Source organism: Xenopus laevis, chromosome 4S, assembly GCF_017654675.1.
Source record: "Xenopus laevis strain J_2021 chromosome 4S, Xenopus_laevis_v10.1, whole genome shotgun sequence".
Lineage (NCBI taxonomy): Eukaryota > Metazoa > Chordata > Amphibia > Anura > Pipidae > Xenopus > Xenopus laevis.
Window position 1 is genome coordinate 118,158,976 of NC_054378.1, and position 15,336 is coordinate 118,174,311.

General features: G+C 40.3%; 1 protein-coding gene across 1 annotated transcript in view; it reads right to left on the bottom strand.

Annotated features, from left to right (window-relative positions):
• The window catches only part of LOC108715046 (copine-9), a 216,969-nt gene that overhangs the window by 120,007 nt on the left and 81,626 nt on the right, over positions 1-15,336 (bottom strand). Inside the window, exons 6-7 of the mRNA XM_041561758.1 lie at positions 5,356-5,395; positions 1,340-1,342 (exon numbers count right to left, since the gene is read on the bottom strand). Coding sequence (XP_041417692.1) covers positions 1,340-1,342; positions 5,356-5,395 — 43 coding nt within the window. The remainder of the gene's footprint in view (positions 1-1,339; positions 1,343-5,355; positions 5,396-15,336) is intronic.

Below are 15,336 nucleotides of genomic sequence, written 5' to 3' on the forward strand. Positions count from 1 at the left end.
TTCGCTCTCTGCGCTAGTTATGCTCCCCCCTGGACCCCTGTCGGTGATTTCAAGGTAAGAGCGACGGACGGGGGGGCGGCATTTCAAACGCTGCCTCTGGCGGCGTTACAGGCTGGAGCATGCCTAATAGCAGGGCGGCTCATTGACGTCACTGTTAAAGGACTGACAGTTTGGAGGCTATCAAGAGAGCTGCTAGGCCATGTTTGTGTAGGACTGCACTACCAAAGCTACAGGCTGGGGGTGGTGTGTACTATTATATGGATGGGATCACTGTCAGTGTAACATAAAGGCTGGGGGTTACTGTGTCATTATATACCATGATGGGGAGGGGGCAGTGTATGGGGGTAAAAGGATCACTGTACTTTTAAACACGCATTTATTCTCGCACGAGCGTCCAATGGATGCTTGCATGCATGCGAGTGACCGGCCAGGTTGCCTAGGGTGCCTGGCTCTGCCCATGAGGCCCTATATATATTGTATTCACAGGATCAGGCCCAGGGGTAGACAGAGTAGGCATGTGCCTATGGCGCAAAACTGGGGGATGCCAGGCACTTACCTCCTCGTCGCCTAACCCCAGTGTGGTCCCCTCTGTGCCCGACTCTCTGTGGTTTTTACTTCTTTTTGTGCCACCTTGCGCATGCGCACTCCCTTGGCCCTGTCCTGTGTATTTATATACAATTTAAATAATTATTGATAAAACAAGTCAACCTCTAGACATTTTGGAGGCCTGAAAAATAATTTGCTGTGGGGCCCAGTGATGTCTAGTTGTGTCACAGAGTAATCTTTGCTCATGAAGAGCCGAAGGTTGAAACTTCAAGGCAGGCACTGGCCAAAAGCTGGACCTTTGTGGGGGGCCAGCCACAATTGCTTACAAATCTGTACAAACTGGCGCACATCATTATACTGGCTGACCCTCTAAACATACTGTCACCTCTCTGGTCACATGGTGTATTAAACCAGGTCCCAACTGTGGAACATTGTGCATATACATTCACAGGCACTGATGTACAACAATAGATTTGCGCTTGCTGCTAGATATATGTGTGGATGTTCATATTTAATAGCCTATTGGTGCATTTGAAAATGCCAAAAAAGAGAGCATGCAGGAAACACGGGATATAAAACACATTAGAGGACCTCTTTATAAACTGTGGAAATAAATGTAGAGGTAATTCACGGTGCCACTCTTTAAATGTCTCAATAAAGCCGTAAGCAATTTATGCAAATTCACCCAGATTCCAACATAAAAATAAACCATCAGTTAAAAAAAGTTAGAAGGATTTGGTCAATTTAAGGTCAAAATTTTACATTTTTCAGATGAAAAAAATTCAATGTTTACCTTCTGTGATTGCCATTGCAGTGATGCATATAAGAAAAGAGAGGGGGGAAAAATCATTAATAGAGAGATTTACAGTGACATTATTAGTAGAGAGCAATACAGCTATATGATTAGTAAAAGTCTCCACAGTCATATTATCAGTAAAAAGCTATTCAGTGACATTATTAGCTGAGAACTATTCAGTGACATTAATAATAAAGAGCTGCACGGCTATGTGACTTTATTAGCAGATAGTCACATAGCAACACTGTTAGCAGAGAGCTGTGCAGTGGCATTATCAGTAGTGATGGGCGAATAAATTCGGCAGGCACAAATTCATGGCAAACTTCTGTGTTTCATTGTCAGTAAATAAATTTGCAAAACTGCGGCAAAAATTCACTTGCAAAAAATCCGCCGCATCAAAAAAAAAAAAATTTGTGCGCGTTAGAATAGTCGTGCGCATAAAACTTGTCGCAAGTCAGAATTATTCAGACGCCCATTGACTTTAATGCATTGGACAAAATAGGCGCTTGTATAAAAATTGTCACAGGCGTCAAGATTATTTTGACGCCCATTGACTTCAATGTGTTTCGCTAATTTATGGGGACAAATTCAGCCATCATTATCAGTAAAGAGCAATACTACGTTAGTAGGGAGCTAAAAGTTACTTTGTTAGCAGACAGTAAGGGGCCCATTTACTTAGCTCGAGTGAAGGAATACAAGAAAAAAACCTTTGAATTTCGAATGATTTTTTTGTCTACTTCGACCATCGAACTGGCTACTTCGACCTTCAACCATGATTCGAACTAAAAATCGTTCGAATATTCGACCATTCGATAATCGAAGTACTGTCTTTAAAAAAACTTCCACCCCCTACTTCGCCACCTAAAACCTACCGAGGTGCAATGTTAGCCTATGGGGAAGGTCCCCATAGGCTTCCTAGCAATTTTCTGATCGTAGAAAAATCGTTAGATCGATGGATTAAAATCCTTTGAATCTTTCTATTCGAAGGATTTAATCATTCGATCGAACAATTTTTCATTTGCTCGTTCGATCAAACTAATTGCGGTAAATCCTTCAACTTCGATATTCGAAGTCGAAGGATTTACATTTGGCAGTCGAATATCGAGGGTTAATTAACCCTCGATATTCGACCCTATGTATAACTGCCCCTTAAACTGTGAAAATATTAGTGTGGAACTCTACATTATTATGAGAGTGCTATACAGTTATATTATTAGTAAGTTGTACAGTTATTTTTTAGTAGAAAGCTATACCATTATTAGTAGTAGGGATGCACCGAATCCACTATTTTGGATTCGGCTGAACTCCTGAATCCTCCGTGAAAGATTCGCCCGAATACCGAACCAAATTTGCAAATGCAAATTAGGGGTGGGAAGGGGGAAACATTTTTAATTTCATTGTTTTGTGACAAAAAGTCACGTGATTTCCCTCCCCGTCCCTAATTTGCATATGTAAATTAGGATTCAGATTCGGGTCGACAGGGCAGAAGGAATCCGAATCCTGCTGAAAAAGGCCGAATCCCGAACCGAATCTTGGAGTCGGTGCATTCCTAATTAGTAGGGAGCTGCAATTATTATTATTAGTAGTAGCATAACATATTTAGTAAAGAACTATATGATCATATTATTAGAGAAAATCTATACAGTTATATGATTAATAGAGATCTATATAATGATATTATTATTGGAGAGTTATATGGTGATCTTATTAGTATAGAGCCGCATTGTTATATTATTAGTAGAGAGCTACAGATATATTATTAATTGAGATCTATACGTTCATATTACCTGTAGTGAGCTATATAGTTATATTATTAGTAGAGAGTGGCACAAGTATATTAATAGTTGATAGCTGTACAATTATATTATTAGTTCACAGAGCTAGTAGAAATATATGCAAATATATTATTAGTAGAGAGTCATACTGGGACATTATTAGGAATGAGATATACAGTAACATTATTAGCAGATTTCTAAACAGTGACATTATTAGGAGAGAGCTAATCAATGACGTTATCATTAGAAAGCTATCCAGTGACTATTAGTGATGGGCGAATTTGGGTCGTTTCGCAGAAAAATTCGAAACGGCGAAAAATTTACGAAAACGTTTTTGATGCCGGTGTCTGTTTTTGACACCGGCGTCCATTTTTCTGATGCCGGCGAGTTTTCGCAGCGGTTTTGCGAATTTATTTGCCGGCCGTGAATCGCGGAAATTCGCTGCAAATTCGTGCCTGCCGAATTTCGCCCATCACTAGTGACTATACAGTGGCATTAATAATAAAAACAGCCTACATGCAGCAAGAGAAAAAATAGGATAAATAGGTTAAATTGATACAAGCAACTTCTAGGCGGCGATTTGTAGCGGTTGTAAATAAATGTAATTTTTCTGTATGGGACATACAATATGGAGTTCTCACTTAGAGGCCCATTTAGGTTGAATTTCGATTTCATTTGAATCTTTTTTAACTCTACTAAATTTGAATGTACTCGAATTTTGATTGGGAGGTTATTTAATAAAAAATTGAAAACTTGAACGAATATTACCGACCCAAAACTTGAAACAAATTTGAACCGAATTTGACAAACTCGAATTGAAAGTTTCCTCCGAATGTCAGGAAGGCTAATAACATCTTCAAACGGGTCACTGGACCTCTGCTATTGACTTATACATGAATTTGGCAGGTTTTAGGTGGTGAATTTGGATTATTCATAGTTCAAATTAGTGCGTTTTGACCAAAAAAATAAATTCAAATTTTTTTGAGCTCCCTTCCTTGTGTTCCACCCCGGCGTGGCGCTCCGGCTTTTTTTTTTTTAAATACCACGATTGGGGGTCTGACCCGGCGGGGGGCCCATGACGGGTCGGTGCCCACCGGGTTTTTTCCCGGTTTCCCCCCGGGCCAGTCCGACCCTGAGTAGAACAGCACAACCCTTCTTCAAATATTTATATTTAAACATAGAATTGGGAGGTGCCATATTGTTTCACAAGGCATAGCCACAGTTAACATTTATTTTGACTATAAAAGGAGTGTCTTTCTATGATAAAAGCATTATGGCAGCTCCCCCTGATATACAGTATATAAATGCAAATATACAGATCAGGATTGGCTTTACACTGTCTAAATGCTTTTATACTGTATTGCATTATGTAATGAAAGAAATCAGGTCCAATAAATATGTATAATACAACTTTAAAGACAAGAAGTGTTGACTGCATATGGTCAACAATACCCTCACTCTGTCTAAGGAAACAACATGGCAGCTCCTAAATAGCAAATATGCAGACAAGAAATGTTCCCTGCACACAATAAGCAATGTCCTCATGTAAAGGAAACAGAGTACGACTTCTCCTGCCTATGTTTATAACTGCAAAAGTCTGGGTACAGCCATATGTACTGAGGCAAATACAATCACAGAGAGACGTTTACGTTATAATTAAATAAACATAAAAATAATATATTATCCCCCTCAATTATTATGACATAATCATAAAAATTATATATATTCCTTTACATAACGATAATATTTTAAAATAGCTCTATTGCTGCATTCAGGTTAGGTACATTTATCACTATTTATTGTCCCTTAATAATCACATAATGAATCCTCTCTTTGGGTAGGACTACACCTGCGCAAAAACGCAGGCGTCAAATCGGATGCGACGGAAATAAGGTAAGTGAACGCATTGTTGGATGAAGTCGCAGCGTTGATCCAACGCCACACGAATGTCGGATGCAGATGCAGCCCGCAGAGTCTGCATCCGACAGTAGTGTCTAGTCGGAACAATGCTGCAACACCATCCGACATTTTTGTATATTACCTTACTTCCGACGCCTTTGTTTATTTGTGCAGTGCGTCGGATCGCACAGAAAACCCTTGTGTAGTCCTACCCTTTATCTCATGACAATTGGAGAAAAGCTTGTATGTCTCTTTCATCAGAAGATTCAGTGAGAGAAGCGTTGCAGCCAGGATGCACTGCAGCACATACAGGTTATTAACCACTAGCCAATCACTTACATGCTTTGATATGTTGCAGCTACGGGAATCCACATTGAACCTGCAGGGAGACAAAATAAAATAGTGTTAGTTCAGACAGAAGAAAGAATGGAGAGCCTATGGTACAAAACTGTAATTCCCAGCATCCTCCAACAGCCATTGTGCTCAGGAAAAAACAGGCGAGGTGATAATTTTACCCACTTGCAGAGACTTGAACAAATTCTGTAGTTTGTATTCATTGGAAAGGTGCAGATCTTAATGCTCTAAACTGCAGCAGAGCTTCGTAAACACCTTTGTTTATACGGTACCTCTGACTCCAACTCTAATACCAGAAAACTAAAGTGTTTTATGGTAATGAAAACATAATGTACTGTTGCCCTGCACCTTTAAATTGCCCTGTACCTTTACTATAGTTTATATAAACAAGCTGCTGTGTAGCCATGGGGGCAGCCATTCAAGCACAGGATACACAGTAGATAATAGATAAGTACTACTATAGTTTATATAAACAAGCTACTGTGTAGCCATGGGGGCAGCCATTCAAGCACAGGGTACACAGTAGATAACAGATAAGTACTACTATAGTTTATATAAACAAGCTGCTGTGTAGCCATGGGGGCAGCCATTCAAGCACAGGATACACAGTAGATAACAGATAAGTACTACTATAGTTTATATAAACAAGCTGCTGTGTAGCCATGGGGGCAGCCATTCAAGCACAGGATACACAGTAGATAACAGATAAGTACTACTATAGTTTATATAAACAAGCTGCTTTGTAGCCATGGGGGCAGCCATTCGAGGACAGGATACACAGTAGATAACGGATAAGTACTACTATAGTTTATATAAACAAGCTGCTTTGTAGCCATGGGGGCAGCCATTCAAGCACAGGATACACAGTAGATAATAGAGAAGCTCTGTAGTATACAATGGGATTCTTCATAACTTGTCTAGTTATCTACTGGGAATCCTCTATTTGAATGGCTGCCCCCATGGCTACACAGCAGCTTGTTTATATAAACTATAGTAGTACTTATCTGTTATCTACTGTGTATCCTGTGCTTGAATGGCTGCCCCCATGGCTACACAGCAGCTTGTTTATATAAACTATAGTAGTACTTATCTGTTATCTACTGTGTATCCTGTGCTTAAATGGCTGCCCCCATGGCTACACAGCAGCTTGTTTATATAAACTATAGTAGTACTTATCTGTTGTCTACTGTGTATCCTGTGCTTGAATGGCTGCCCCCATGGCTACACAGCAGCTTGTTTATATAAACTATAGTAGTACTTATCTGTTAGCTACTGTGTATCCTGTGCTTGAATGGCTGCCCCCATGGCTACACAGCAGCTTGTTTATATAAACTGTAGTAGTACTTATCTATTATCTACTGTGTATCCTGTGCTTGAATGGCTGCCCCCATGGCTACACACAGCTTGTTTATATAAACTATAGTTGTGTTTCTATAGTTAACACACCAGTTTTACCAGTGCAGGGCAACACTACATTATATTGTCATTCCTTTAACGTACTTTCATTTTTTGGTGTTACTGCCCCTTTAAATACACTAATGTATGTTCTATGTTGATTGAAAGAAGTCAACAGACAAGGCATTTCATCACCACCAAAGCTTGGCAGTTTTAAAGCTATATGAAGATGAGGTTTGCTTTTGAGAATAAACCAAAGAAGTACAGGTATTGGCAAGGATTCTGACACACTACCCTATTGTAGAGTAGAAAATGGAGACCACACACACGTAGATTTTGGCTGGGGAGCTTAACCCATTTATTCTGCTTATGAACCAGCTTTGTGTGGTTCCATCCAAGCCTGTCCCTGTCAACACGATTGAGGATATTGTTCAAGTTTGGGTCTAAACTTTAAGGTGGCCATAGAAGTAACAATTACGATATTTGTCTGAAAATATATTTCCAAGAAAGATTGTTCGTTTCAATACACACGACTAGAGCTGAATCATCAGATATACATATAGAAACAATAGAATTCTACCTATATCTGATGATTTAGCACTGACAATGGCCGATGTTTGGTTCCTTCAAAGGCGCCCAATCAAATTTTTCTGTCCAGCCCGATCGACGAGCCGACCGATATCCACGTCTTCTGCCGATATCGGTCGGCTCTTTTCCCACCAACCATGGACCAAATATCATACGAATATTTGTTTTGTACGATATTATCTGTGTGTCTATGGCCACCTTTAAGTAACTCTATTACTAAGCCTGTGTCGTTATTGCTTTTTATTTTATTTATTAAAGCAACTGCTAACATTCCTTTTTAAACCTAAAGTTAAAACAAAAGACAAAAACTGAAAAAAAAATTAGGTTCATTAGTAAAACAAATACACACTGGGCTTTATTCTTAGAGCAGAGAAGTACTTTATTATGACTATCATCTTTGAAATAGGATATTGTAACATATTGTATTTTTTCATTACAATTTAAATTTATTAGTAGCCGGAGTCAGTACATTTTTGCTGATTCTGGTTCCAGAGCTCTGGGGAAAACGCTGGCTACATCTATCTATCTATCTATCTATCTATCTATCTATCTATCTATCTATCTATCTATCTATCTATCTATATACAGTATAATATATATATATATATATAATTGCCCTTTGCTGATTAATAGACTTAGGGGCACATTTACTATGGGTCGAATATCGAGGGTTAATTAACCCTCGATATTCGACTGTCGAAGTTAAATTGTTCGACTTCGAATATCGAAGTCGAAGGATTTACCGCATTGAACGATCGAACGATTAAATCCTTCGAATCGAACGATTTGAAGGATTTTAATCCATCGATCGAACGATTTTCCTTCGACCAAAAATTTGATAGAAAGCCTATGGGGACCTTCCCCATAGGCTAACATTGAGGTTTGGTAGGTTTTACTTGGCGAGGTAGGGGGTCGAAGTTTTTTTTAAAGAGACAGTACTTCCACTATCGAATGGTCAAATTTTTAGTTTGAATCGTTTGATTCGAAGTCGAAGGTCGAAGTAGCCAATTCAATGGTCGAAGTATCCAAAAAAATCATTTGAAATTCGAAGTTTATTTTATTCTATTCCGTCACTCGAGCTAAGTAAATGTGCCCCTTAGAGTAGAACAGACTTCTGCTGTATTGGTGTAAGAGTCAGAACCAGAACAGAATAAACAAAGGCTGCTTTAAAAAAACAATCACATGTACACATAACCTCTTTAATCAATGTTTACAAACAACCGTAATGTACGCTAATCCCTCGATGCAACCACACAGTCGAACTATGGAAGCCATGTAGTATCTGTTTACCTAAGCCACATCGCTATGATCCGTAAATTAATTCCTTTTACTGAGTCTGTGCATTCTGGCTGCTATGACTGTGTAAATGTGAGTATTAGGTATTTTCAGACTCAGCTGCTCAGCCTGACCCGTAATCCTTTTCCCTTGGCTAATTAATTTCAGTGAAAAAAGTGCTGGAGACATTTCTGGCAAATTTACTGTGAAATCGTCCTCACCTTGTAATTCATTAGCACAGTGTGAAGTTTCGCCTCTCAGCACCTAATCCTGCTATTTATTGCAGCGTTCTTCTAAATTAGAGCTGGCAGCACCATGCGCACACCCCCTCTGCAGGGGTTAACAGTGCAAAATTGATTTGAATTGCAAAGCAGAGCAATATTGGTTTCCCGGGCAGCCAAAACATAGAGACAGCAGGGATGAGTTGTTAGGGTAGGTAAGGTGGGTTTACATGACTTAAAGAAACAGTAACACCAAAAAATGAAGGTGTTTTGAAGGGATGACAATATAATGTATTGTTGAAATGGGGGTGATTGCTTAAGAAATGAAACTATAGTTTATATAAACAAGCTGCTGTGTAGCCATGGGGGCAGCCATTCAAGCACAGGATACACAGTAGATAACAGATAAGTACTACTATAGTTTATATAAACAAGCTGCTGTGTAGCCATGGGGCAGCCATTCAAGCACAGGATACACAGTAGATAACAGATAAGTACTACTATAGTTTATATAAACAAGCTGCTGTGTAGCCATGGGGGCAGCCATTCAAGCACAGGATACACAGTAGATAACAGATAAGTACTACTATAGTTTATATAAACAAGCTGCTGTGTAGCCATGGGGCAGCCATTCAAGCACAGGATACACAGTAGATAACAGATAAGTACTACTATAGTTTATATAAACAAGCTGCTGTGTAGCCATGGGGGCAGCCATTCAAGCACAGGATACACAGTAGATAACAGATAAGTACTACTATAGTTTATATAAACAAGCTGCTGTGTAGCCATGGGGGCAGCCATTCAAGCACAGGATACACAGTAGATAAATGCAGAATCCCATTGTATACTACAGAGCTTATTTTATTGCACTTAGTCTACAGTTTAAGGGCTCTTACTCACTAGCGTTCTGACCTGCGCTCCCCTGCGTTCCGTTTTCTGGCGTTCAGCCGCAGGGGAGCGCAGGAATAGACGCATGTCATTATTTCAAATGGGGCTGTACTCACTCAGGCGCGTGTAGGCGCCGAACGCAGGAAAAATGCAGCATGTTGCGTCTGAACCTGCGTTCGGCGCCTACATGCGCCTGAGTGAGTACAGCCCCATTTGAAATAATGACATGCGTCTATTCCTGCGCTCCCCTGCGGCTGAACGCCAGAAAACGGAACGCAGGGGAGCGCAGGTCAGAACGCTAGTGAGTAAGAGCCCTTATGGCTATTGTAACATTCTACTCAAACCCTCTCCAATTCATCTTCCAGTCTCTTATTCATACTAAATTGGACCCTAGCAACCATATAGCTGCTGAGATTGCTAACTGGAGAGCTTCTGAAAAAAACAACAACACAAAAAACGAAGAAAAGGCAAATTGTATCAGAATACCATACTAAAAGTTAAAAGAAAGGCGATTTTTAAAACGTATTGTTTTTAGTGAAGATATGTTATACGCAGTATAATGGTTCACATTGTTCAATTCTTACTGAAACACTTAAGGTGGCCATACATGGGCAGATAAAGCTGCCGATATTGGTCATTTAGACCAATTTGACAGCTTATCTGCCCGTGTATGGGGGCTTCCGACGGGTCTTCCCAATCGATATCTGGCCACGATATTGATCGGGAAGGTTTGATTTTTACCCAACGACCTGTCGTAATTCGATCGTTCAATTATACGGCTGAACGTTCGAATTACCCCCGATATAGCCATGCCGTTAGTGGCATATCAGCGATGTCGCCAAACGAGCGGATCTTTGAGTCTATGGCCAGCTTTACTGAAACACTGCTGATATTTGCACAGACTCAACATTCTCACTGACCACAGCAGGAGAGCAGCGGTCCCCCAAATTAATATTTCAGTGTGACCATAGGATCGGATCATGTGACAGTCGTTTCTTTTAAAAATCCTTTAATTAACAGAGCTTCAAAGGCTTGCCTTAAGCATATCAGTGCTTTGTAGTCTGCTTTACATACGAGCACAAGACTCCTCCATTAAATGCATACCTTGCAGGTGTCTCAAGGGGGTGTAGTTAAGGAAAGTGCTTGTATTTATTGTTTCTGTGCAATAGAAATCATTAGTTAGTTGCCTACTCCTCTGGGATGTCATGGGCTGAAAGAAATTGACCATGCCCAGTTTTTTAGATAGACTTTACAGCACCGACTCCTTTGAATGGGGTATATTTATCAAAGAGTGAAGTTAGAGTGAAAGTCCGCCACTCTCCATTCATTTCTATGGGATCTTTAAAAGAGTATTTATCAATGGGGGAAAGTGAAAGTTCATCCTTTGATAAATACACCTTTTAAAATCCCATAGAAATGAATGGAGAGTGGCGGAATTTCACTCTAGTGGACTGTGGCCGACTCTAACTTCGCTCTTTGAAAAGTATACCCCAATGTCATTGATTAACCAATTAACTGGCTCAGTATAGCAGACTCTGTTCTAAACTGATACCTTAGTTCAATGCTCCGCCACAAGTGGCTCACGAGCAACATGTTGGATGTCACTACCTGTGGCCTCAAAGCAGTTGCTTCTTTTTGAATTCCAGGCTTGGAGGCAAGTTTTAGTTGCATAAAAACCAGATGTACTGCCAATCAGAGTCTCCTATAGGCTGCCAGTCCCTATAGGGGGCTACAGATGTGCCAATCACAGTAACATTTTGCATGATTGTGTTGCTTCCCAACTCTTTTTACATTTGAATGTAGCACATGGGTAAAAAAGGTTGGGTACCCCTGCATTAGCTCATACATTCTTATCTTACATTCTTATATTTGTCCCTGCTTAGCAGAATCCCTTAATTGCAGTTGTTTGAAGTTATAATCAGTGATGGGCGAATTTCTCGCGTCTCGCTGAAAAACCTGGGAAAATTCGTGATACTCGAAAATTGACGCCCACATCAATTTTGGACGAGCGTCCGAAAAGTCGATTACGTCAATTTCGATGATGGTGTTAAAGTCAATGGACATCCAAAATTTTTTTACACCAGCGAATTTTCGCAAATTTATTTGCCGGCGGTGAAACGCGGGAATTTGCTGCGAATTTGACCAGGTTCACCCATCACTATTTATAGTTGCTAATAGCCCACATATACTACTGAGAAATGTATCAAATAATGTAGCAATTGTAACAGTCTGCACTTTTAATCTTCAATTTTGGAAAAATAGTAAACATAAAAAATGGAAAGCAATTAAAAAAAAACTTTAGTTCTGCTGAACAATCTGAAAACAACTGAACTGGAAAAAGTGTTTGAAAGGTGAACAAATTCTTTAAGTGGCCCCTTCAGACCAAGGCAGATAATCCGCTGATGTAAGCGCCCTGTAACATGGGCAAAAGTCAGTCTATTGGACAGGTTTAAAAATCCCATCGGAATGGGGACCACAGCGGCACATTCCTGTGGTCCTATCCTGACTGCCTGTATTGCTGCCTATAACCATCGATCATTTGGCATGAGGGGCCCATCGGCAGGGGCCCGAGTCATGCTGAATGGTAATAGTTATATGTTGCTCGAAGCACGAGTAGGCATTGTGATGTAACAGAAAAAAGACAAATCTATGGGGCAGATTTACATAGGGTCGAATATCGAGGGTTAATCAACCCTCGATATTTGACTGCCGAAGGTAAATTCTTCGAAGGATTTACCGTAATTAGTTTGATCGAATGATCGAACGAAAAATCGATTAAATCCTTTGATTCGAACGATTCTAAGGATTTTAATCCATCGATCGAACGATTTTTCTAGGACCAAAAAAAGCTTAGAAAGCCTATGGGGACCTTCCCCATAGGCTAACATTGCACCTCGGTAGGTTTTACTTGCCGAAGTAGGGTGTCGAAGTTTTTTTTAAAGAGACAGTACTTCGACTATCGAATGGTCGAACGATTCTTAGTTCGAATCGTTCGATTCGAAGTTGAAGGTCGAAGTAGCCAAAAAAATCATTCGAAATTCGAAGGTTTTTTTATTCTATTCCTTCACTCGAACTAAGTAAATGTGCCCCTAACTGTTGGGTTACTAATATATATGCTGTGAAGAAACATTCAGCGTAGCTTAAGTCTGTAAATCTCATTAATGCTGGTACACGGAGGCACAGAAATCAAACAGGAAGGATCTTCCCCTGTTCTAATTAGCTTTAAAGAGGCCCGAAGCATCACAAGGTTGTTAAACAACCCTTAGGTTCCCTCCTCCCAGAACTGCGCTTTGCTTGGTGTGAATGAGCCATGGAAGTCGCTGTTAGTAGATCATTATGCAGTTTCACCAGTTCCCTATTCATTTGAATTCCATGTGGTTTTCAGGATTGAATATATGTTTGGATTTTAAAGGGACGCTGGGGAGTGTAAGAGCTTTAGGGCTGCAGAGGTCATGGCCACTGCAGGGCCCCAAGGGAAATGCTTGTGAGTTGTGATACTGAAACGATGAGCTCAGCATTAAATTAATACTGAAATTTGTCATGTTTTCAGACCTGAGCTTGACCTTGCAGCCAACAGAAATGCTGCCTCAAAGGCCAAACCAAACATTTATAATTCAGACTCAAAAGACAGCAGGACTACAATTTTCAATTAATATTTAATATAAGCATTGTCATGCTGAAACAAGAAATATTCGAAATATAATTAATTGGAAATTCTGACCCATTTCTAAGTTATTCTTAACTGTCCTCCTTTCAACATCAGTCTCTCTTCATTTCTCTTCATGCGGGAACTGGGAGCGTGATGTTGTTGACAGGTTTAATATATCTTTTGGGGGCTCCTTTTGCCTAGATTAATTAGTGCTTATGTCATTGTGTCTCTCTACATGTAGAATTTGTGCCAACATCACGTATTTTGTTAGATTTTTTTTGTGCTGTAATGTGTTACAGGCCCAGATTTGTGGACAGGGCATAAAAGCACAAGCCTAGGGCAACAGAGAGCTTGGAGGGGGGACAGTACAGGAGATTTCAACAGATTTTGAGAGGTTTAATAAATCTTTTGGGGTTCCTTTTGGCCAGATGTATTAGTGCTTAGGATTTAATGACATCTCATCTTGTCTCTCTACATGCAGGATTTGTGACAATATCACTTATGTTGTTGGATTTTGTTTGTGCTGTAATGAATTAAGGCCCAGATTTGTGGAGGTCACAAAAGCCCAAGCCTAGGGTGACAGAGAGCCTGGGACGGGCACAGTTCAGGATATTTCGACAGTTCTTTGAATCTTCTGTCCATCCAGTCCCCAGGCACTGAATAGATGAGGGAGGTGAGCAGTGGAGCTGTGTAAGTGGGTTGGGTGCAATTGGAGCAGGTTGTAATGATCACCGCTGGGAACCAGGGTGATCGAGGAGAGCCACTCCCTGGGGAGCGGATATGGGGGAAGCCCTGGGGTGTAGCCAAAGATGGTAGGAGGCATGGGCAGGGTTGAAACGATGATTTAATAGCAACAAAAGGGTAAACAAAGGCAAGAAGGGCAAGGTGAAGATAGGGTCAGGCCAAAGTCAAAACAGGGGTTCCACGGGATACGAGGTAATGGGGTACTCACACAGGAAACAAGGATTTCAGGAACAAGGTAATCAAAGTCCAAAGCATTTAGGGCACAGGATCCAGGATACAACAGCACAGAAACATTTATGACTCAGCCCTGAGCAAAGCTCAGGGCGGGGTTAATAAAGGGCAGGTAATTGGGAATGGGGAACACATGAGGGTAAACGAGGTGGGTGGAGAATAGGGAGGAACAGAAGAACAAACTGTGAACAGGCAGATAGCATAAGTAACAACAAGAGTTCATGATGAGCCCCAAGAGCCCCTGGTGGCTCATCTGGCAAGGTGCCGTGTCCAGAACCCAGGAAACCAGGGATCGGTCCTGGGCTTATCCTGACACAGGTCAAGTGAAGGTGATCAGGTCTGGTCCTAGAGGGCAGGTGGGGTCAGAGGCCTAGGGTCATACAGTTTTTCATTCTGGCCCTGATTAGTTATTTGAGTAATTATCTGCTAGTAAAGGGACCCCCCTTAAAAGATATATTAGGTCTGACAGGCAACACCTGCATAAAGAAAGACTGAAAAGAAACAAATGCTGAGAGAGGGATGGTGAAGATAAACTTGATCATCTCAAAGTTGGTACAGAATTATCTGTAGAAATAAGTGAAATCAACTGGACTTGCTGTGTTTTTTTTTTCTTGAAGACGTTTCACCTTCACCTTAATTCATTATTCTGAATTGAGAAAGCTAGTTGGCTGACTGAAGAAAATGTCTTCAAGAAGAAAAAAAAAAACCCAGCAAGTCCAGTTGATTTGACTTATTTCTACAGATATACCTTGAACTGGATGAATGAGAATCTTCACATCGGTACTGAATTTTTGATTGATTATATTTAGAAAGTTTCTTATTTCAATATAATAGAGCTTATATTGAATTTCCATTTTCACGCTAGTTCTCCTTTAAGTGAACACTCAAAATAAGGGTTTTTTTTATTCCATAAATGTAATGATGCCCAGTATAAACAGGAGAATATAGAAAATAATTTTAGTTTCATATACT